At 37.8% G+C, this 24260-nt stretch overlaps 2 protein-coding genes across 2 annotated transcripts in view; both read left to right on the forward strand.

The window, feature by feature from the left end:
- The window catches only part of LOC145334223 (F-actin-monooxygenase mical1-like), a 55804-nt gene that overhangs the window by 24097 nt on the left and 7447 nt on the right, over window positions 1-24260 (forward strand). The gene's annotated exons all lie outside the window — the stretch shown is intronic.
- LOC145334241 (uncharacterized) lies at window positions 8344-9944 on the forward strand. The gene is made up of 2 exons (XM_080179618.1): window positions 8344-9004; window positions 9269-9944. The coding sequence occupies exons 1-2, from the start codon at window positions 8882-8884 to the stop codon at window positions 9563-9565; spliced, it is 420 nt and encodes a 139-aa protein (XP_080035744.1). The 5' UTR covers window positions 8344-8881; the 3' UTR covers window positions 9566-9944.

Genomic DNA, 24260 nt, shown 5'->3' on the forward strand with positions numbered 1-24260 from the left:
TATTGTAGGCTGTGACGTGGGTGGGGTTGGCGCAGTCCCATCCCACCAGGACGTAGCTGGTTGTAGGCCACACGGCTGCCAGCAGGAGGCCCCACAGGACCATCCACCAGTGAGAGAAGCTTCCAGGCAGCCATCTACCTCGCACACGCGGCTGGGGATCTTCGGCTCGGACCACGGCTGCTTCTTGGGGCTGGACACGGCTGGGCTGCTCCTGGCTAGATACAAGTTTCCATTGAGCGTTATCTTTGTGTGGCCGGGGCACCCCGATACCCTCCCCAATGACAGACTGGCAAGCAACTGGCACTTGCCTGGGTGTCGGCTCCCCTAGCCTCAAGTGGTCCCCTCCCTTGTCCAAGGCATGCCCAGTGGCATGGGGCTGAAGTGCGTGTGGCACAGGCTCGCCCTTACTCACGTCCCTCCCCTGCCCTAGGAACTCAGGTGCATGTGGCACAGGCAAGTCCTTATTTTCCCAAATTTCAATCTCCCCAGCCTCTGGTGCAGGGGGCACAGGCAAGGCTGGGGTTTTACAATGGCTTGGATACAACACATTTATCAAATTTAACTTATCCTGGCTCGACTGGGGTTGCTGGGCAGCTGGGTTCCTTCGGCTGGCAGGGGGCTCTGGCTGGCATGTAGTTGGGCTCTCCCTGCAGGCTGGTGGCGCTGGCTGGCTGGGGGTGACGGGTGTCACCCCTTCCTCTGGGACTGCTGGCTCGTTCCAGGATCCAGGTCTCTCGGTGGCGGCGACGGTTGTCGCCCCAGGCACCAGGTTGGAGGCTGGCTCGTTCCAGGATCCAGGTATCTCGGTGGCGGCGACGGTTGTCGCCCCAGGCACCAGGTGGGAGGCGCTGGATAGCACCCCCCAGTCATCACAGGTGGCGGCGCCGGGTGGCGCCCCATACATCGATGTTGATGCGCTGGCTAGCGCCTCCTGCCTCTCTCGTTCAGCGGCCGCCAGGGCCTCCCCGTACATCGTCTCAGTGACGCTGGGTAGCGCACCTCCACTCTTGTTGGGTAGGCTCGGCCGAGCAGGCTCCATCATGTTGAGGCTAAAAGGCTGGGGCCTCAGGACTTCTGGCTCGGCGATGTTGTAGGGTTGCACCAACTCCGGTGAGTGCGCCTGCGGCTGGCTACCTGGGCCCAGTCAGCTCTGCAATCGGCCGCCGTGTGACCGTCATAGTGGCAACGCTCGCACTTGGCAGAACGGTCACGGCGTGGCTGGGTGCGTCTCTCCTCTAGGCTAACTTCCATAGGCGTCGGACAGTCTCGAGCTCGGTGGCCTCTCCCCTGGCAGCGGAAGCAGCGACCTGGAACCTTGTCATCTGGAGCGACCCTCCCCATCTGGTGGAGACCCGGAGCCAAGGAGCCAATCTCCATAGGCTCCGACTCATCATATTGGGGCAACTGGATGCAGGCAGATCCAGTCAGCCCGTCGGTAGAGTCCACTAGGCACACACCCTCCTTCAGCTGCTTGGTAATCATGGTGACGGTGAACATGGCTCTACGAGTGTACTCAGGTACACTCGTGATCTCATGTCCCATCATGACGCGTTTCACATTAGCGTTACGAATGCCACGATTTAATTCGTCCACCAACAACTCGAGATCCTCATGGCTGTAGGCGTCCCTATACAAGGCACACTTAGTTGAGATGTATGCTTGTATAGGTTCTGTCGAGTGTTGCTTGTAATCCCTAAACGCTTGTTTAAGCGTTTGGGATTCAAAAGCAGGACGAAATAGCATTTCACACTCGGCCTTGACCTGTTCGTAGGTCAAGGCTTGGCCTGCCTCGCCAAACAGATGGGACGCCATTTCCGCCGCTTGCCCTACCAGTGACAGTAAAAGGGCGTTGCGGCGGTTGAGGGAGTCATGGGGTGGCACGCGGTAAGCCGCCCATGACATCTCGAGTCTGCGGATATGTGAACTCCAGGATTGCTTGGGCGGTCCTCTAAACTCCGGCAGGTTACTCAGCATCAGCTTGCGGTACTCGGCTGGAGCCGGCTGAGGGTCATCCTGGAGCCATCCTGGGGCTTGGTCGCCTCCTGGCGCTTGCGGCTGTTCCATCGGGTCAACGGTTCAACAGCGGGACGCAAAGTTATAAAGTAATAGAATAAATGGTTTGTCACTTGAGGCTTTCTAGCCTAACCGCCAACACTGTTTTTATCACTAGGTTGGTAGTTTAGTTACAAAGATATAACTTAGCTGTGCTTATCACTAGTTGGATTCTGCGGTGGTAGAGTAGGCTGGTAGGGGTAGATAGATGTTGAGGGTCTGAACTGCTGTCAGGAACTGATTTGGTTTTCCGTTATCACACTATAGATAGGAGGAGGGAGCTTGTGATTTCTTATTTTCTAAAAATACCTCTGTTAGATGCTATGGAGTAGCTCCGCTCCGGTGTGTGTGTGTGTGCGTGAAATCGCCTGCCCTTGCAACGCGCTTATGCACCGTCAAATCCGCGCACACAGGTAAAACGCGCACTTATCCCTCAACTCGCTCTCTCATTGGTCCGCTTTGTCCGTTGAATTTTATGATATTTCCGCACTCCGTTGCGTTACCCGTGAATGGCGCTCTGTGTTCCCGGTCACTAGCTCCACACCGTGGACGGACTTAGTCTGGTGTGGGTAGGAGGGGAGAAGCGCGTGAGGGGACGGGGGTGAATCCGTCCGTTCCCCCTGTGAGGAAGGGGGGAGTGCTGTGGGTTTGAGGTAACTGTGTGGTGAAGTAATGATGCCTTTTCTCCTTAATCCTAGGCTTATCTATTATCACCTTGATTGTATTTCCTTCAGTGGAGAGTGGGCTCCTCCCTTTCCTCTGGAATAAGGGGTGTATTGTTGTTGTGCTGTAGGCTTGAGGGGATTAGATTGTGTATCAGGGTCCTTGTTATATTACATCTAGCTTCTATTTTTGTCCTTATCACAATTACATAACAGATTTGTTTACCAACCCTGTTCTATTTTTAGTTGTTATCACAATACACAATAAATCCAAGCCTGTTCTATTTTTAGTTTTATCACAACACAACAAATTGTTTGCCAATCTTTGCTCATAAATCTATTGTTTAGCCATCACACCAGGGTGGTAATCCCTGCAATGTGATATAATATCTGTTTTTCTAGATGGGTGGCTGCGTTGTAGCCTCTCAGGATACTTGGAGTTGACGTAGTTTTCTCTGTTTTGGTGCACTACACTCGTATGTTGGCTCGCAGCTCGCAGCTATGTGGCGTGTTTCAGCCTATCGGCGGCAGGGAATGTCCCGTCCTGCTAGCGCCGCTGATCCAAATCCGGCTGATGGCGGCAGGGAATGTCCCGTCCTGCTAGCGCCACTGGTTTGGATCCTGCTATCTCTTGCAGTAAAATTGGCCTATTTTCAGCCGTTTACACTTATTTGGCTTGTTTCAGCTGGTCCGCAGGCCTGTTTCAGCCCTTTGAGCGCTCAATTCTCCGTTAGATGTCGGCGCTTCTCGCGGTTCTTCGTCAAGTTTTGCTGTGTCACTTCCACAACTGCCGGATGCAGAGTTAGACCTTGCTGTCCAGGGTGGGTAATTCAGGTTGCTTGTGTCAGTTTTGCCAGTTTCACTGCTGGGAGTACCTTAGCCTCAGCTGCGCGTCTGCTCTACACTTGTGGTTCGCCGTAATCTCACACAGCTGTCACCAAAAGTTGTGGTATCCTGTGTGTGCGAATGGGGCGTTTGTCCATATTTAGGTATGGAGACCGCTCTTCTATGAGTACTACTAAAACCTAATTTTAATGCAATACACATAGACATTCTCATCGTCGGTTCGCTTATTTAGAATGCTTAACCCTCTATTCCCACAAGTATAATACGAATTTGGTTGAGCTGGTGGACGCTCAACAAAAGACCCACGCGAAGTATTATGTTGCTTTAACCTAAGAATAAATGGTTGGTTTTGATATTCGATCAGAATCATATAAGTATATTAAGTATTAAGGAAGGAAAATGTTTTTATAAAGTGTATTTATATCACAAGTGCATAAGTTAAGTATGGAAATATTTACAGGATAAGTGTTAAAATTATAAGTAGAGTAGGACAGAAATGTGCCCTAAGTCCCAAGCAGTGAATTGTGCTAAGTGTTAGAGTTCTAACATAAGGCCTGAGCTCAATTCATGCTAAGTACTAAGGGGCCTAAATTTAAACTACAATGCATGCCAAACAACTAAGTCATTACCTTTTAAAGCCAGAAAGAGAAGTTGATGGTAGGAGAGTTAGTAAATAACTGAATAAATTCAAGAGGTACATGCTATAACATTAGCTCTGGACCAGGATTTTAGTGTTTGTCTGTGCAATTAAATATCTGTGTGTTAATATGTGACGTAAATCAGGCATAGTTGTAGGCATACATATATGTACTAGTTGTTTATACGATTACATTAACTATAAACATAATATCTTTAATAAACATATACTATTAGCAAATCACATACAGATTACCATGAATAGGCTTTCGTTACCCATATATGGTGTCATATAGGTAGAGACAGGCCTATGAATGCATAAATTGATACAAATAATGCCTTGGGCCTAGCTAAAGTAATTGTGTCTTGCCCCTGAGTGCTACTAGTTAATTGCAGGGCACGTGTCAATCAAAGGTTCATAATATGATCTATATAGTGTTGATTTTATATCAAGCATAGATAGATAGTTGTGGATGCGAAGCATTTCTGTAAAAGTCTCATATGTACGTTCAAAGAATTTGAAAATTGAGGATCGCATCTCCAATGGGGGTAAGTTGTTAAAAAAGAAAAAAGAGAAAAAGAAAAAGTTTAGTAGTCCCAGTATATAGGCATATATAATAAACTATAAATGTATTCCAAGCTAAGTTAAATACGCTTTCCATTAAGAAAGTATGATTTGCGTATTTTCATAGCTGGGTATACAAGATGATAAACCTCCCAAATAGAATACATTCTTTTCTTGAGGGGTTTAGTTTTATCTAACATTGTCACATCAATAAATGTTTTTTCATTGGTTGTTCTGGATAGTTCAGCTTCTTCTGATGATGAACTAGGTGGTGAAGTGCTCTCGTTCGAAGTGTAGGTTGAGGTTGGGGGTGAGGTAGATATGTAGCCAAGGGCGTCCACTTGTGCTACCTCGTTTCCATTCTCGTCCAAGGTGATTGAGTGATTTTCCAGGTCATAGTAGAGTTGGTTGAGGTCATCGGTAGAGAGGGATAGTGTGCTGCTGGAGCTGGTGTCACTATCGGTCTCCACTCTACTATCTTCTCTGGTATTCAGGGCTGAATTTAACAAGAAATTCCTGATGGTGATGGACAGGTTCTCTGAGAATCCATCGTACTCAGGTGTGGTGATGATGTTGTTGTTCTCGTCTATTGTGTCAAGGTGTTGACAGGAACACAACCGCAATCCGTCCAAGGTAGGGTGGTGGTAGGGCTCCAATACTCCATGGTCATCTAGGTTATCTCCAGGCTGGTCCATGGTAGATCCTAAAAAGAGTTAGTGCGCGTGCTCCAACCGGTTCCTTGGGGTATCCTGGCTATGGTAATCTAAACAAAAGAAATTTTAATAATCTTTTATTAATCCTTTTATCCCTGGGATATTCTAGAAATTCTTTCGTTACAGATAGACCTATAATGGATTGGTTAGTTATCTCTATTTCTGTTAAATATAACTGTTTCCTGAATATAAACAATATTTTATATAAAAATGTATAAGTACAATTAGTATTTACATATCGTATTATTTTCTTTGGTTACATTACTCGTATGTATGTAAAAATATAAGATTTTACTAACAATAGTTGGTAACCCTTTGTTTGTATATTTTGTATATGTGCATATGGTTTATACCATTGTTGGTATTAGCTGTATTTATGTTATTTTTAACATGAATAAATTTTAATCATTTTAAAGACTAATATCTTACATTACGTCGCTATCAAGTGTACCTTTTAAACTTAATATCTATAAAATATATCGTTCGACGTCCGTAATTAAATTTTACATAACAATAAGTTGTCAACCCTTTGTTTATGTTTGGGCGGTCAAAAGTGATAGGGGTTGGATTTGAGCGAGGTTATAAAAAGCTGGCGGCCCAGTAATTATGCTCATTTATATAATAATTGTCTTTGCGAGCGGAGCTTGCGTTCGAGTGTTTAATTTTACCGCTAAATTCCAAGCGAATTTATATAAAAGTGATAAAATATAGTAACCCGTTTGGTTTATATGAATGTTTTTATGTTATAGATTGTTGATGTGCTCATTATTGCATTCGTTAGCCATTATTTAAGACTCAAGAATCTTATTTTTCTTCGTCGATAAGGCCTTTATCACTGTGTTTTTAAACGAAAGTGGGTTAGAAGCAATATGGGTACATCTTCAATATATGACAATTTTATTCTATATAATATTTGTAGTTTTGATAGGACATATCTGAGTCAGCAGGCAAATTGACGTACCTTGTTTTGTTTACGTTTTCCGTCTGCAAAAGTTAAATTCGTTCATCGTAAACAAAACTTATAATGACACAGATATATTCCATCACTCTACTCGTTTTAACTTTTGATTACAGCGTTCCCTTTGTATAATCAAAACTTATTTGAGTCCCGATTCAAATCTTCTAAAACAATTTTACTATAGGTTTTAAAATAAGATTTTCTTTTTACTTAATTCAATTATAATGACGTTAATTGATAGATTATTTACGTTACGAGTAACTCAACCATATTATAAAAAAAATGGTCGCTTACAAAAATTATATTTAGCTAGCTTTATCGAAAGAATTTTTTTAAACATCATTGAAGATATTCAGATTTAGCTAGTACATAAGTTTGTATTGCTTGATGCATCATAATGAATATGTTTTTGATAGCTCAGCGATAGCTATTTTTAAGCGTTGAATCATGTAAAGTTAATTACATATTCTTTAACTTAATTGAGTCTAATAAAACAAAGTTTTAATGTTTAAATAGCTTAACGATAGCTATTTTTAAGTGTTGAATCATGTAAGATTAATTACATATTTTTTTTACTTAATTGAATCTAATAAAATAAAGTTTTTAATGTTTGCATAGCTTAACGATAGCTATTTTCAAGCATTGAATCATGTAAAATTAATTACATATTCTTTAATTTAAAGAATTTTACTTTTAGATGATAAATCAAAGTTTTAATGGTTAGGAGGTTCAACCATAGCTGCTTAAAATACAAAAAAAGTATTCGTGTGTACAGTACAGTCTTTTTCATAAAATCAACTTTACTATATTGCCTTTCAGAATCACTAGTCCTCTATTTTAAATTTACATTCGCTCATAATGTATGTGCCTGACAGCCTGGACGCGCATCAGAATATTAAGGAAAGATTCGAGGAATCAATGAGGGCGGCTGCGGCCACTCTTGCCAATTCCTCGTTTCTTGAAAACTCCTTAGACGACTCGAGTTCAGTGTACAGCGACCAGTCTGGGATGCCAAGCCTTGCTGATGTCGATGACTATGGGGGCACAAGTACTGTAGAGTCCGAAAGGGATCAAGGGGAGATGTTCGGCAACGAGCATCTCTCACTGATGCTTAGTAGAACGATACAAATCATCTGGTCTCTCCTCAATTCGGTGATGCAGAACTCCTGTGGTGACATTGGTGACGATGTTGCCGGAGGTGATTCTGGGTCTGCCGAGTTGGGGAGAGACCAGAAGACGAGTCTGGACACCTTCAACATGGATGGCTTAATTAACATGTTGTTGGGGTTTGGCTTGTTTTCATGTGCTCTTATAGTGGTCTTCTTCGGCGCTGTAGGGCTTGAGACTCTTACACGTATTGACAACACCTCAGACAGGTCGCTGGCTCGCTGGATAAGAGATGTATGTACGCGCCTCCGAAACATAGGCGTCAGGACCATTGAGCTTCTCCACTGCAGTAACAGGACCAACAGGACTAGAGCTGGGGCTATGTCGCCAACTGCGGAGCCGTCGGACACCATGTATGAAGCCGCGTCCTCTGAGATTGATGATATTCTGTCGGATACACAGGTGAGTTTTCTTCTGTTGTATATTTCTTTTTTTTTTGTTTTGTATAATTTTTTTTCTAGCCACCCGTTTTGTCTAATAAAGCATCATGTTGGTGTATGGTTGTTCTGTCCTATTCTCACTTCCTCAACGTTGACTTTCGGCTCTTCCATATATATCGCTCACCGTTTGTCGTCGTTTTATGTCGCCAGAGAGATCCGCTCGGTTACCGCAATTAAGTTGAGATACCAGTTAACATTTACTAAAATCTTAAGTAGCAACCAATTATTATTTCTCCTCTGGGAAGGTTAAGAGTTTGCTCGTGCCGTACGTTTCTCATTGGGGTTTTAAATGTTAGATCAAGACTTTAATGTTTTCCTTTTGTTTTAGGCTCCCTCTGCTAGTCCATCGACTCCAGCAGAAGTAAGGTCCAGAATTGGCCTGTTTGCCGTACACTGTTTGTCTGCCACTGAGGATCGGATTACTGGAAGAAATGTGCCTGTGGGCTTGGAAACCTCGACGGGAAGTCCTGGCTTCCGTCCGTTGATTGTTGATCAAGCAGAGCGTTTACATGTAAGTATCCATGCTTTAGTTTTCTATTAATTTTCAGAAAGAGGCTGTATATTTGTACACGTATCTAGAGGTATTTGCAACTAAAATTCTTTTATTGGTAGAATATTAATCTTAAAATGTATGGTTGCATAAGCATTTTTGAACCGATCTAAGATTTTAATTCTAGTATAAAGTGGGTTGAATTGCTACCTAATCATATAGCTTCACAGGATTTTAGGCATTCTCATTTCCTGATTTTCCTAGACTCATTGTTGGTATTGCGATTAATCTAATAAGATTTATTATATTTTAGGCGACCAACTCCATCCCCCTGGCACAGTTTTACACCAATATGGGGAGGTGTAATCGAGTCAGCTCTGAGAGGACAGCTGAGGTATCCAGCGACAGCTCTTCCTTGAGCTCTATTATGTGCTTAAGTCGCATTGAATCTCCTTCTGCAGCTGATTTGTCTGTGGTAAGTTTGATAAGCTCTTATAATATTTCTTCGTTGCAAAAATTACGTAACTTAGACTAGGCTGTTTAGCTCAGATAGCTATGCTTTTAGACAATAACTTTTACTTTAACTATGGTGTAATTTCTTCCTAATAGTTAATAGCAAGATTCTAGATAAAGTATTAGTAAAATTGACTCATAAACATATATGGATTAACGTTGATAAATTTTCTTGTGAACATTTATTAACATGGTTGTCTAATAATGTCCCTTTTCTTAATTTTAGGATGCGGCCAGTTTAGTCCCACTGGTTGACGATATCGAGGACCCCGATCTTCCGCCGATTAGATTTAATGCGGTGACTGATGAGATCGAGTACCCCACTCCACTGCGGGTCCTCAGTTTAGAACGTTTGCGCCGCTCCATGCGTACTCCAACGCCTGCTATCTTGGAAGAGATAACATCAGCGGAGAGTAGCTTCAACTCAGCTACGCACTCCTCAGATAACAACAGGACAGAGGATTCCGGCGTCGAGGGAGTCCCTCGACGTCGGGGTCCCATGTTCCCTAAACGCACGCCGTGAAGTGGCGCTGTTAGCTTGGTTGAAACTATGACATACAAATTTTAAGACAATGACCAGTTTTAGACAACATGTGACTAAATTTACAGATTTTCTATTCTTATGTAACTAGTCAAAATAGTAATCACTATGAAGTAAAGACTTTTGTTATTAGACATTATGACTTTTTTATACTGTACAAAACCAAACATTAATTTACACTTCTGCCATTATATTATGTATATATATGTTTAGTCTGTAAGGATATTTAGTATGTAAGGAAATGATTATAAGGTTGTATTTTCTTTATGCCCATAATTTAAAACTTCATTCAATTCTTAATTACTTTCTTCGTAAGCGAACTAATCCTTTTTCTTTCTCAATAGTATATTAACAACTGTAATTACAGCCTTATGTCACAGTTTATTCATTCTTGTTAGCTTGTAAGGGTCATGTATATATAAATATTTAATCGAACTCGCAACTCAGTACCTTTTCTCTAAATTTCATTTATATCCATCCCTGTGCATTAATCGTGAATTTTAATTGTGCTGTGATATAGAGAGGACTTGTAAATAGTATATATATTTTTTTTGTAACTAATATCTAAGTAGACTGAAAGACTGACCTTAGACAAAATTATTTACATACGCTTATTCAAGTATTTTTAAGAAAACTCATGTAAAGACTGTTTGTAACTCAAGTAATTAAAGTAATATCATTGGTTGGATGATCTCATTAAGGAAGTTTTATTTAATTAGTAAGGCTTAGAATAAATAGCGTTTCCCTTTTAAATTTCAATACAATAGTCACAAAGTTTGAAGTCTCAAGGTAAAATGTTCTTATGTCCCTTTAGATTTTAAAACTAAGTCTTATTTCCAACAAGTAGAGTTAAGTGTTAGGCTTCCGTTAGCTTGTTATTAAGCTGTGTGCCTTTTATATGTATAAATTCAACATTTATGTATAAACTCAACGTTTAGCAATCTCGAAGTTTTATTATGTGCCATTATACAGCTTATGTCCAAATTATATTAACTAAGATGTTAAATTGTCAGAAAACTTCTTACTATCATAATGTTTTTCAAATACTGTAAAAAAAATAAAAGTTTATGTTCTGTTTTCAAAATTGATTTAATTTTAAGTTTTCACCAAAGAAAAATATTTTGTCAAAATTTTTTATACCTTTCTAAAGATTATTTACTTTTTGTTTAAATAAATATAGCAATTTTAAGTAGCGTATACACTGTTATTTACTGATTTAGTATTTGTTGTGTACAACTCCCGTTTACGTAGCTACTCTATAAGTATTATTGTCTGTTCCTTAATTTAGTTAGATACATAATTAAAGTTTATTTTTGCAAGGTGCTTAGTTTAGCTTACATTCACTTGGTTTATGATAACTTGTATAAATAACAAACTTTCTTGTTATGTTCTTTTTGATATCTCTACTATGATTTATGCGATTAATTTCCTATAGTTTTCAATAATTACATAGAGATATATGAGAATATAAGTATTTTACATCAATACACATATGTACAAGAGGTTTTATCATATGCAAAACTTTTATATCGTTAGGATACGTCCGTACGTCTTTGTTTAGAACTCAGATTATAAGAATCAGTTGTAATCTAGTTTACTCTTCGTGGATAGTGGGGAGAGTACAATGTCCAGAAATAAGAAGGACTGTGTCTCTCAGATTCTCTATTTGGCGTGCTACTGCCCGTAATTCGTCTGTTATAGTCTGTCGGTTTCTATACTCTTGCTGTCTATACCGTATAACCAAACGGTTGTATGCGTCTCTATAAGTGTTTCTAAGTATACGACAGTGCAAGTATCGTATAATACGACTAGGTTGGCTGATTCCACAACTAATTTTAAACGCTAACATTTCTTTAATCATCGTAAGCAAGTTATAACAATATTCTACTAGGTTTGCGAAGGTCTCATGTAGAACCCGTTGTGATCTAGGCATAGGCTTTCGGAATCTAGTTTGCATTTTATAACTTTTGTAAAATATTCTGTTAAGACTTACGTGTTATGTGATAACTGTAGTACTTCACAAGGTTGGTGATTTCCTCACTTGTGGATATGTTATAGTAAACTGACTCAATTTCAGGGTAAAATTTAAGTTATCGTTATTGTTTACTACTACTAAAATTCTGAGTGGGCGTTTCCTGTCCAAAGTTATAATTAAAGTTTTTGACATATTTTTTTGTATGTAGAGTGGTTATAGTTTCTAATAACTAATCAACTCATCATAATTCAAGGCGTATATATATAGGTTGCCTATTAGTACTGCTATGTTTGTACACTTTGTACAATTTGTATTAAATGTTTTAAATAGTTTTTGTGTATATTTTAGGGTGCGTATTTAACATTTGTAATATTCGCATTTATGTACAATCTGTATCAATTGTTTGACTCTGTTTGCCTATACAGATTCAAAACTCTCTATATGCAAAAATTTGTTTTATGTAAGTGTTTTTGAAGGGATCGACTCTTTAGTCGACGTATATTGCATATAGTTGGTCTCCCCGTTGAAGAGAAGAGATGTATATTTTACCACTGAATATATAACCTTGAGTGGGAAAATTTACATGAATATGATAACTTAGTTATCAGATTAGAATAACATATTATCATATTGTTCACAAGTTTACAGGGTAAATGGAAATGTAAATTATGGTTGTGAACTTGTGCCATTCCGAAATCTGACATGTCTATCATTTATTTTCCTAAGTCGTCGACCTCCGGTAATAAATACGGAATCGAGTGTCATGTCCTCGTCGTCACTTGAGTCCTCTATGTCCGAATCAGAATCTAATGGTTTTTTATTTTGTGACGCTTCTTTTCGTGTTTCTAAGGGTGAGTGTGCGCGTATTCCTGGTTGTGGATCTTTTGAATTAACCGGAAATATAAGCGGAAGTGTGTCATTTTTAACTAATGTGGCTATCTCTTGATTTGTGAGTTTATTATAAGGCTTTGTGATAATATCCCTTATTTCCTCTGGGAGGGTGTCAAAATGTTCGTCAATTGGCTTGAACTTTTTGATTTCGTTGAAAGAGTATTTAAATATTTCAGTCTTCTTGTCAGAAATTCTTTCAAGCGTGCAACTGTTAGGGCTTACATCTAATACTCTATAGGGTGAAATATGATAGATAGGTCTAAGATTGGGGTTAACACCAGGTGTAATAGTGTTATTTCTAACCAAGACAAGATCTCCTATATCAAATTGTTTGTGTATGCGGGTTTTGTTAATATACTTTAGTCTTGCCTCCCTTCCCTTTTCAATAGCTTTTGCTGAAATGTCCAAGTTTTCTTGTATACCGTCTGAGAGGTCTTGCACATAAGCTTCTGTGCGTGCTATTTCAGGGTGATATTCATCCGGTTTTATTGCTCCAAAGAACAATTTAGACAGGGAGCTACGTGTCCCGAATAATAATTCCATGGGTGAAAATCCAGTTTTTGGTATTTTAGTGCAATTATATTGTCGGACTATTAACGGTAGTAGATATACCCATGAGGTTTTTGAGTCTTGCGCCAAAATTTTAATGATTGGCCATTTTATTACTTTGTTGCTAGCTTCCACCAATCCTTTAGAGGGTGAAAAGTACGCAGTAGAATACAAAACTCGGATGCCAATAGAAGCAAAGAATATTAAATTTTGCTTATCTAAAAATGATTTTGCATTGTCGCACAATATTTGTCTGGGGGAGAAATTAGGATAGAAATAAAACATGAATTTGTTTATAAATTCACGGGATGTGAGTGATTTCATGGGATATGCAAGAATCATTCCTGTTAGTTGGCAGACTATAGTGAGGATATGATTATAACTACGATATGGGGGCAAGGATTGTATATAGTCAATACTTACACATTCAAAAGGTCTTGAAATTGTACTATAAGTTCCTACTTGTTCTAGTTTTGTAGATGAATTTTGAAGTTGACAATTTAAACAAGATCTAGTGTAATTTCTAACATATTTCTTAAGGTTAGGGTGGAAGAAATTTTGCATATTCAAAAGCATTTTAATTTCTCCACTATGTACTAACAAAAGATGAGTATAGCATACTAATACTGGTAATAGTTTGGTTGGGAGATAAACCTTTAAATCTCCTTTTATTTTTGTAAACAGAATCGTGTCTTTAAGTTCGTAGTTCTGTCTTTTATAAGTGTAGGTGTTTGATTTAGAGGTTAGACAACGTGTGTAAATATCAGAGTATTCCTCTTTTTGGTTTGCAATTATATTTTCTATGCTAATCCTTTCTGTTAGGATTTCCAAAGGTCTTAGTACTTTGCCTATAACTCTATGTTCTGCGGCAAGTGAATTTATGGTGATTTTGGGTTTTTGTTGCTTTGGCTGTGGGGGTTGTTCATCATAACCCAAATAGTCGGGGTTATCCATAATGAACTGTGTCCATTCTTCAATAGTCCAAACTTTATATTGGGGTAAGTTATCTTCAAACCCAGATTTAACAAATTTAGGTAGGGCTACCTTTTTAATGCTTGGTAAAGTAGCCTTATATGCCCTTGTTAAGAAATCTGCCAAATTGTCTTCTCCTCTCTGGTGGATAGTCTGACAGCACCACAAGATCCTCTGGTTTAACAAATTGATCCTTAGGCACACTGTAGCCAGTAGGTTCTGTTACATAGTCCATGAGGTTATCAGATTCAGCTATATGTTTTAAGCCAAGTTCAATAACGTCATCACTATTCTCAAAGAGTTTATTCTTTTCAGGATCTGGTGTAGTTAGAATTTCATCAATATTAGAACGGTAGTCAGATAAGGCTACTCCTGGTACTGGAGTGTCATTGTTTATAGCTGTAGGATTCGGTATATATCCATCAGCTAAAGGAAAAGATCGTTCTACCAGATTGATGGCGCTGTATTTTGGTAGCTATAAGAGTTGAACTGAATGGTTTCTGGTGTCTAGTGAGATCTGATTGATGGCTGGAGCCGTATCTTTTTCTGCGTGTCGCTCCAGGGCTTGTACAATCTCATCTAGCTCAGTTGTCACAGATACATTGTGTAGGAATGATTGCGTAAAATCAAAGTCTGTGGTGATCTCCTTGACTACAAATTGGTTGCTTGGTTCCAAGTATCCGGTGATAACAGTGTTAGTGATTGCATGTTCAGTGACATTTGTTATCATTGCTCTTCCACTAAGTTGTCCTCGGTTGTTGACAGTCAGTTGCGTTTGGCCAGGTTGAATTTTGATTCCTCCATTTCTATCATTAGCAATGTGGTCATCGCTGAGAATGACTTTTGTTCCAGGCGCTAAGTTGAAGAAATGGTTGATGTTCATTTCTATAGTCTGAGTTTCATTAGGCTCAATTTTGTCTATTGTCCCTGTGCAGAGTTGTAACTCATAATCAGAACAGAACAGGCTATCTAGTACTCTCCCAGGATGGAACATAGAGTATAGATATGGTGCTGGCGGGTGATTATCCGCAACGAAAGTCAACCCTAATTGGAGATCTCTAATGCCGTTCATTCCAATGATCATAGTTGTGACATTCTTGTGTTCCTCAGGTACGATCATAAATGGTACTGGTCTATAGATGCCTGAGAATTGTGTGAGACGAATCATGAGAGTTATCTCTCCAGCTACTGGGATTTTGTGTCCAGAATAGCTGACAAGAACCATGTCACTCTTTTCCAGATGGTTCTTAACCTCATTTTGTTGTACTCCAAATAACATACCAAAATAGCTGGTTGACATGATATTTCTGTCTGCTGCTGAGTCAAACAAAGCTGTCATGTATACATCGTAGTTTCCATTTGACATACAGCCGGAACAGTTCAGGTACATTTTCCTATTTTCATCCATGATAGCTGCAGAACTATCTACCGCTAAAATCTTGGGGTCGTTTGGATCCATTCGAACGGTGATAGCGTTAACCCTACCTGTTCTGCCACGCTCCTTGGATTGTCCATTGGCTTTAGCCTCAACCCATTCTTCATATGCCTGTCTAAACACACCACCAGGTCTTACTTTACCACTATGGTACAGTTCCATCATTGCTGGTCGTCCAGGGCATAGGTGTTGCGCGTGGTATAGGTCTTTGCCATACTTCTTGTGACAGCTTGGGCAGTATCCGGATGTTAGTGCTGTTTGATATTGTCGTCCTTGGTCATCGCACAGTAGTCTGCATCCATCGGATATTTTGTGGGAATTTTGACCACATGCACCGCAGTAGCGCTTATTGGATGTACCATAGGAGATATGATAATCTTGTTTGGTGTTCTTTTGTGGTTGTCTATCTCTATTATCCCTGTTTTCTCTGTTGTAGGTTTTAGGATAGGCTGGTTTAGCAGTAACTTCTCTAACTGTTGGCCTTTTATAATAGCTTGATGTAGCGGCAACTTTAGCAGGTTGTTTGTCTCTGTTCATTCTTGTATCCCTGTCATGTGAGTAGTTGGTGTTGTTCGTCTTTTTATGAAGCGATAAGTCTCCATTGTAACTGGCTGATACACCATTCTGCTGTAGGTCCAGATCTAGGTCTTCAGTTCTAGGATACATGGAAGCGGTCAACTCATGATATGTAGGGGATCTTCCAAGATCATGTGTGAGATTGTGATGGTTTTCAGATGCTATATTGCGGCTATTTGTTGGTAAGCTACGTTTGAGTGCCTCCACTGCAGTTATGTTGAATACATTCTGTCTTTCCTTCTTGTCTGTATAATGAACAGCGGCTCTGCTGGCAAGATTCTGAATTGTACTGACAAGCTTAGGGAATGACATGGCTTTGGTTCCCTTAAAGGCTATCAGCTTAGCTTGAGCTTCCTGTGGGCTGATGAGTATATCATACTGTAGCAGTAAGCTATTGTAGACACTTTCAATAGATAGTCCAAGATTGAAACTCTGCTGGATAGTAGTATATGCTTCGCCAGTTGTGGTTCTAAGCATAAAGGTTTCAAATTCTGATCTTGAGAGGTTACATAACTCCTGAGCAGTGTTCATCTCTGATAGGTAATCAGTAATGTAGGGTGGTTTACCATCTCCTTTGAAGCAATGCTTGAGAGGGAAGGTTCCATTGGCTAACTTAAGCTTTTGATCGTTGCTTAGGGTGCTCTTACTTGCATAGCTGCTTGGTGGTTTAATTCCAGTTTGGTTGGTGAAGTTACTGAAGTGTCGTTGAGTGCGTTTGTCATTCTCCACTTGTACAATACGCTGGGCTTCTAACTCAACTTCACGTCTTTGTTCCTCTTTGTATTCCCTCATACTCTGTGTGTAGTTGGTACAGAAGTTCCTCATCATTTCTGAGTCCACACGTAGGTTGGGGTTACAAAGTCTTATTGTATCCAGGAATTGTGGGAACAGGAAATTTCCCAGAGGATCTGCTAGTGTTGCTCTAACATATCGATCTCTGATCAGTGCGTCTGGTGAGTCCTCTCGCATGGGTATGGATCTTACAGATTCCCTGTCTGGTTCTGGCGTCTTGGTTCTCTCACCATTCTGTTCTGGTTCCTCCTGGTTGGGCATTGGTTCCTCTCTTCGTGTATCATCTCCTGCAGAAGCTGCATCAGCTGACGGAGTTCTTCTTCCAGGCGTCGTCGAGCGTCCTCGACGTGGAGTGTTCGCCTTTTCACCGTTGTCATCTTTCTTACTTTTATTAAATAATGGCATTACAGCTAGCTTAAAGCTTTTAAACTTTCTATGAGTTCTTTAAAGAAGCTTATGAGATGTTGTACTATTTTAGGATTTAAATAGCAGAGGTACAAGAAGAAACCGACTAATGCGCTTAACGTTAAAACAATCAGGAATTGTTTACAATAACAAATTTTTCTTTTAAAATTGTTAAATATAGATGAGTATGTATTGTCTACTTCACCTACAGTTGTTTCTACGTCGTGAATGCTTGCGTGTGAGCTTGGAATCTTATTCTGGAGTGTGCGCTAATGCACTCTTATCCTTAATTAAGCTCAACTGTAGAAACACTTTTACTTAGATTTATTCTATATTTGCTTACAAAGCTAATGTGGGTTAGTTAGCTATACAAATTAGCTATAAAGTTAGATAGAATGTTAGAGTTTGCAGCGAAGTTAATTTGGGTATGCTAATATACTATCACAAATTAACTGTTATTTGCTTAGGCGTCGACTTTTCCTAGCAAATGTTATTGTTGAGAAAAACAGCAATTTATAATCCTTGTTGAATTCTTACTTCACTCTAAGGATATGTAGCTTACAATCTGCTTATTCCTGTAAGGCTTTATGAATATAACTTACTAAGGTTCACTCCCAAAGGATCGTCTATATTCTAATAGTATTGCAACTGTTTTTGCCTGAATATCAAAGATCTCGCACCCAATACTTATAGTTGTATTAGGGTATGCCTACCAATCCTACTAAGTATTATTCGCGAATTATTACGGGGCTTCACTTGTGATTTCAATCCTTATAACTATATTATTGAGACTCAATTTAGATTATCCTATATATATGAATATAATCAGTTTGTTTTCAAGGTTATTATAGACCGGATGTGCTCTACTTAATTAGTGAGAACACAATATTCTATGTGTCTTACTGAAGTGTGATATCCTACGCAAGGTGATCAATCTATACGCTGGAAGTTGTCAATCAAACTCTTTAAAGTAGACTACAAGGTTGGTGTTATTGCTTGGTCAAATATTATTGAAAATCAAATTAGCTGAATTAGTGCACTTTTTTCTAAAAAAAGGTAACAATTTTAGATTATAAAGACTATGAACTATATGTACACACTTTATCTTACTTGGTTATAGATTTTATACTAATAATCCTAAGTAAAATTAAATTTTCTCAATGGTATAAAAAGAAAATATTCTTTCTTTGTTTTAATCCGGATGTGTATAAAGACAGTAGAGTACTTCCAATATTACTTGCTACTTCTTTTAGAGACGTCCCAAGACTCCCAAGATAGGCTGCTGCAACCTTTTGCTGCGTTTGGTTACTAGAACTTTGTCTCTTATAAGTGTGCTTTTAAATTACATATAGGGCTTAGGTTGTTGACTATACTTTTAAATCACTAATATTCACTATCACTAATGATTGATGGTTTATAACTCTTCTCAAGTTGTCTGTTGAATTCTGGCGGCACATGAAATAGAAATTTTAGCATTAGCAAAGCAAGTAAAAATTTAGTTTTCATGTCCTACTTATTGTTGAGTGAACTGTTTATTGTATTTATGTTTATGTTTGTAAGGAACATACAAACAAAAGAAAATTTTCTAAGTTAAGATTGAATTAAAAACTTTCTAAGTCAAAATAAAATAGAATCACTCTAAGTCCAAAGTTGGAAAATTTTGACTAAGTCCAAAAAGTTTCTAATGAAATTATTCTAAGTACAAAATCAATAAATTTTGGCTTAGGAAAAAAAAATCAAAAATTATCTTAAGTACAAAAAGTTAGCAAATTTTGACTAAGTCAAAAAAAATTTTCTTATTGAAATTATACTAAGTACAAAATTAGTGAATTTTGACTAAGTCCAAAATCTTTCAATGAAATCATGCTAAGTACAAAAATAGTGGAATTTTCTTGAGACAAAAGAAATAGAATTACTCTAAGTCCAAACGTGGAATATTTTGTCCGAGATAAAATTTCCTAACAGTTCATTCACAACGCTACTTTAGAGATTGCCTATAAGTCAAAAGAAATAGAATCACTCTAAGTCCACTTGTTGGAATATTTTGACTAAATGCAAATCCCGCTAAGTTAAGGATTTTAAAATTATAAAGTATTAGAGTGTTAGAATTATCCTTCACCAAAAGAAATAGAATCTCTCTAAGTCCATGATTGGAATATTTTGGCTAAGACAAAAATACTCTAAGACAAAATTTTCTTTTAAGTGTGGAAAATGAAATTTGTTAATCTAGTTGGAAAAATCGTAATTATTACAAGTTCGAATTTTTGGTAAATTTCCAACCAAGTTCCCAATTTCATAAAAATTACTATAAGTCCAGAAATTCGAGATTCTCTCTGTAACAAAAGAAATAGAAACGGTGCTAAGTCCAAAAGTGGAGTATTTTGCTCAGAGTCTCAGGAAGTCTCTGGAGTTATTTCTCTGATTGCATACAGCAATTTGTCTACACTTATATCATTCCAACCGATCGATGTTGAGAATATCTTTGAGACTTTGAAATATTTTGTTTAACTCAAAATCTTTGGAGGCTATGGTTATTTTGATACATCCGCGTATAAATCAGAATTGCATTAAGAATATAAGTCCTAGGCATGTATAAGTAAGTGCAAATCTCAGAAAATCAGTTCTAACGGCACCAAAGTATTAGTACAGTTTAACTTGAGTATAAATGCTTCAAGTTTGTAATAATCTTTTGGCCCTTTACTACGACTCAAGAGTACTAACTGCTTTCGGCATATTGTTTCAGAAACATGGCTCCAAAGACAATATGTATCCCAACTAACAGCGTTTCCCGTGTTCTATAGGATTTGCTCCTAAGTTTTCATTTAATAAGGCAGTTCAAAATGGTCCTTTACAAATAGTATTTTGATAGCTTAAAAATGAAAAGTTACTCCATGCTTGATTCTTAATAAGTTCTGGTTTAAATATCAAAGATTCAAGTATTTCAACACTTAGAGAATTCCCGAATAAGTAAAAATCATACTAAGTCCGAAGATTTATATATATACTCCGCCACCTAGCACAACTCCTAAATTTCAAAATTCTGACTAAGTCCAGAAATCAAAATTTTGCACATAGCTCAATCATAGATTATTCCAACCCAAGTGTTTTACTAAAGAGAGGCGTACATGGAGGTGCCGGTGTGCTGGTATTCTCTAGGGCCTCTAGAGTGTCAACCAGTGCGAGTGTCCTTATAGGGCGGCGACCAATGGCCACAAATATGCTAGCATTCTCTAGGGCCTCTAGAGTGTCAGCTAGTGCAACTGCTCGTACACGAGGCTCTCAATTGCATTTGTGTCGTGCCTTTCAGTCCCTATCTCTTCAAACGCCTCATAGTCCTAACCTTGCTCTCAAATAGTATCACAGGTTTTGGTAAATCCGATTTTGCCATCGCTACAATTATTCGATTTTGGTAAAAATACCTGCCTTAGGCGGTTCGGGTACGGTAAGGAAAAAAAGAAAAAATTTATGAAGTAAAATTTTTTTAAGATACAACCGGTAAGTTGCACCATTGTGTGTGCGAATGGGGCGTTTGTCCATATTTAGGTATGGAGACCGCTCTTCTATGAGTACTACTAAAACCTAATTTTAATGCAATACACATAGACATTCTCATCGTCGGTTCGCTTATTTAGAATGCTTAACCCTCTATTCCCACAAGTATAATACGAATTTGGTTGAGCTGGTGGACGCTCAACAAAAGACCCACGCGAAGTATTATGTTGCTTTAACCTAAGAATAAATGGTTGGTTTTGATATTCGATCAGAATCATATAAGTATATTAAGTATTAAGGAAGGAAAATGTTTTTATAAAGTGTATTTATATCACAAGTGCATAAGTTAAGTATGGAAATATTTACAGGATAAGTGTTAAAATTATAAGTAGAGTAGGACAGAAATGTGCCCTAAGTCCCAAGCAGTGAATTGTGCTAAGTGTTAGAGTTCTAACATAAGGCCTGAGCTCAATTCATGCTAAGTACTAAGGGGCCTAAATTTAAACTACAATGCATGCCAAACAACTAAGTCATTACCTTTTAAAGCCAGAAAGAGAAGTTGATGGTAGGAGAGTTAGTAAATAACTGAATAAATTCAAGAGGTACATGCTATAACATTAGCTCTGGACCAGGATTTTAGTGTTTGTCTGTGCAATTAAATATCTGTGTGTTAATATGTGACGTAAATCAGGCATAGTTGTAGGCATACATATATGTACTAGTTGTTTATACGATTACATTAACTATAAACATAATATCTTTAATAAACATATACTATTAGCAAATCACATACAGATTACCATGAATAGGCTTTCGTTACCCATATATGGTGTCATATAGGTAGAGACAGGCCTATGAATGCATAAATTGATACAAATAATGCCTTGGGCCTAGCTAAAGTAATTGTGTCTTGCCCCTGAGTGCTACTAGTTAATTGCAGGGCACGTGTCAATCAAAGGTTCATAATATGATCTATATAGTGTTGATTTTATATCAAGCATAGATAGATAGTTGTGGATGCGAAGCATTTCTGTAAAAGTCTCATATGTACGTTCAAAGAATTTGAAAATTGAGGATCGCATCTCCAATCCGCCGAGGATAAAGGGCAGACACCGGAGTTCAATTAGATTACGGCAGTGTGACAGACGTGGACACCTGACTATAGAGAAGCTACGCTTCTCTAGCATTCACCAAATAATAATCAACATCTATTTCAGTTGTCACTTTATTGCAGGTCTAAAGGGTACTAAAGCTATATACAACAAACAATAACTACACAGATAGGAATAAATAATCATAACATAAAAGCATTATAATACATACACAATAGTCAGTTTGGGCAATAATGATCCCCCATCCCTGGAAAGGGTGGGGGGGAATTAACAATACAGTTAACCATAATAAACTTGGCAGATTCAATCATTAATTTTAAGCATAGGGAGGGGGTCGTCAGACCCCGTCCCCAGGACTCGGGGGAGGGCCATTGACCCTCCACCGAACCCCGGTCAGGGGTGCCATAGGCATGGCTCACGGTTGCCGAATACCACAGTAGAAACCTGAATATTTTATCATGAAAATTGTGTTATGATTTGATTGTCTGCTAGATTACAAGAAAAAAGATACTGACAGTACTAGTTGGTTCTTTAAAAAAAAATTAGGTAGATTACTTTTAGAACCCCTCTTTTTGCAACGTTATTTCAATAGATCAGAGTCGTAGTCTTAGTGTACTCAATATCTAGACAGCCAACAATTGTTTTAGAATTGTTCATTTTTTTTAACTTTTGATAAAAACAGAATTAATGGTATTTTTGTAAATTTTATACCTCCAAGAAATGGCTATACTTCTCAATCATATGTTGTGTGATATTTAAGAGGAATTATTTTGATATAATGTCATTAAAATATTTGTTGAAAAAAGTGCTATTCTAGCTTATACTTTACATTTTAATGTGTATGATAATTCAAATAAAAGATAATGAAGATTTATATTATATTTAATTGTTATAATTATAAAGAAAAACCTGGAAACAGTAAAAAACTGACTTTATTTTATTGACGTAGGGAAAATTTTGTCAAATATTTGAATAAAAAAACAATATAAAACAAAATAAATTATTTTTAATATAGTCACAAAAAGGCTTAATGAGTTTAGGAAATATTTCATTCACTAATCATGTCATTTAAACTCTATTACACAGAATACAGTGTAAAAAGATGTTCTCGTTTTAATTTTAAGTAATTTCAAATGCATTTTAATACCTTTTAATGATTTATTTTTTGAAACATCTTTTTATAAAATGTTTTTGATTTTTGAAGTTATATGTTAAAATGTTTTTAAATTTTGTTAACATTTTGTTTTAAATGTAGAAAATTGGTAATTCTAAACATTCAAAAATGATTTTATTAAATTTTCATCACTTAAATTGCATGTTTGATGAAATTTTCAACTGATAATTCAAGAAAAATCGTTTAAGTTTTATTATATTTTACTTTGAAATGTTAAAAGAATATAATTATTGTCAAAAATGTGGAAGTTATACTTTCCTCAAAAAAAGACCTAAAACATGCAAATTAACACGTGTAATGAGATTTTTTTTCTTTCAGGTTTAATTTTAAGTAATTATTGATATTTTTTGTAAAAAGGATTTTATATAAAAAGTTTTAAAACTCGAGTTATGTAGTGGTTCTAAAAAAGGTGGCGAATTTGTGCAATTTTCTTGCAAAAAAATTTTTCTAGGATTTTAAAAATAGCAAAGGGTGTTATTAGACGTACTTACAGATACAATTGCTAAGTCATTTTGGCCAAACACTAAAATAAAGTTTTTACATCTGAGGGTCCAACCGTGAAGTGTTTGTAAAAAGGAAAAGACCTTAATAATTTCTGGGAGGGTGGGGGGGGGGGTGTTGACAGCTTAAGAATAGAGGAGTAGGTTCCATGTTTTGAAGCTTTTAACCTCCCCTCCCCCTTAATAGAATATTTTGTGCGGTCGATGACAAATTAATGCCACACTGTATCACGGGATGGGGGCGTGATTGAAATGTGTAGTATACTCCTTTGATTAAACTCAATTTACGGGTTTTTATATAATTGCAACGTAGTTATAAGACTTTTGGTAGCAATAAATTGAGACGTTGGGTATCCCTCTAACTGAACCGATTTTTGATTAGTCAACGGTCTAAATTTGTCTCGGCCAGGATATGATTAAAAGCCTAAATCGGCCAAGGAATAGCCGAGTACAATATTTTTAAACTTAAAAAATTAAAAATAAAGAGCTAAATGATTTATTGCGTCTTTCTCTTTTTATCGACAGACGCACTTGGATATATTATTTTCATAATTAATTATATGTATTTCCCATGTTAACGTCACCTTATGTGTAAATTTGGTGAGCTATATATTGAGTAGCGTTGTTAAGTTAGGATGGAAGAATTTTGTAATGAAAGCAAAAGTGGGGTAGAGGATAAGGGATGGGGTAAAACGGGTTATCATAATGTTTTATTTTCTTGACTTTAAGTTAAACTCTATCATTTTGTGCACCATTGCTAATAAGGGTTTATAATTGATCGGAATGCCAGCTTTCTTTATTATC

The sequence above is a fragment of the Acartia tonsa genome, chromosome 12 (genome assembly GCF_053477335.1).
Source record: "Acartia tonsa isolate MP-2025a chromosome 12, ASM5347733v1, whole genome shotgun sequence".
NCBI lineage: Eukaryota > Metazoa > Arthropoda > Copepoda > Calanoida > Acartiidae > Acartia > Acartia tonsa.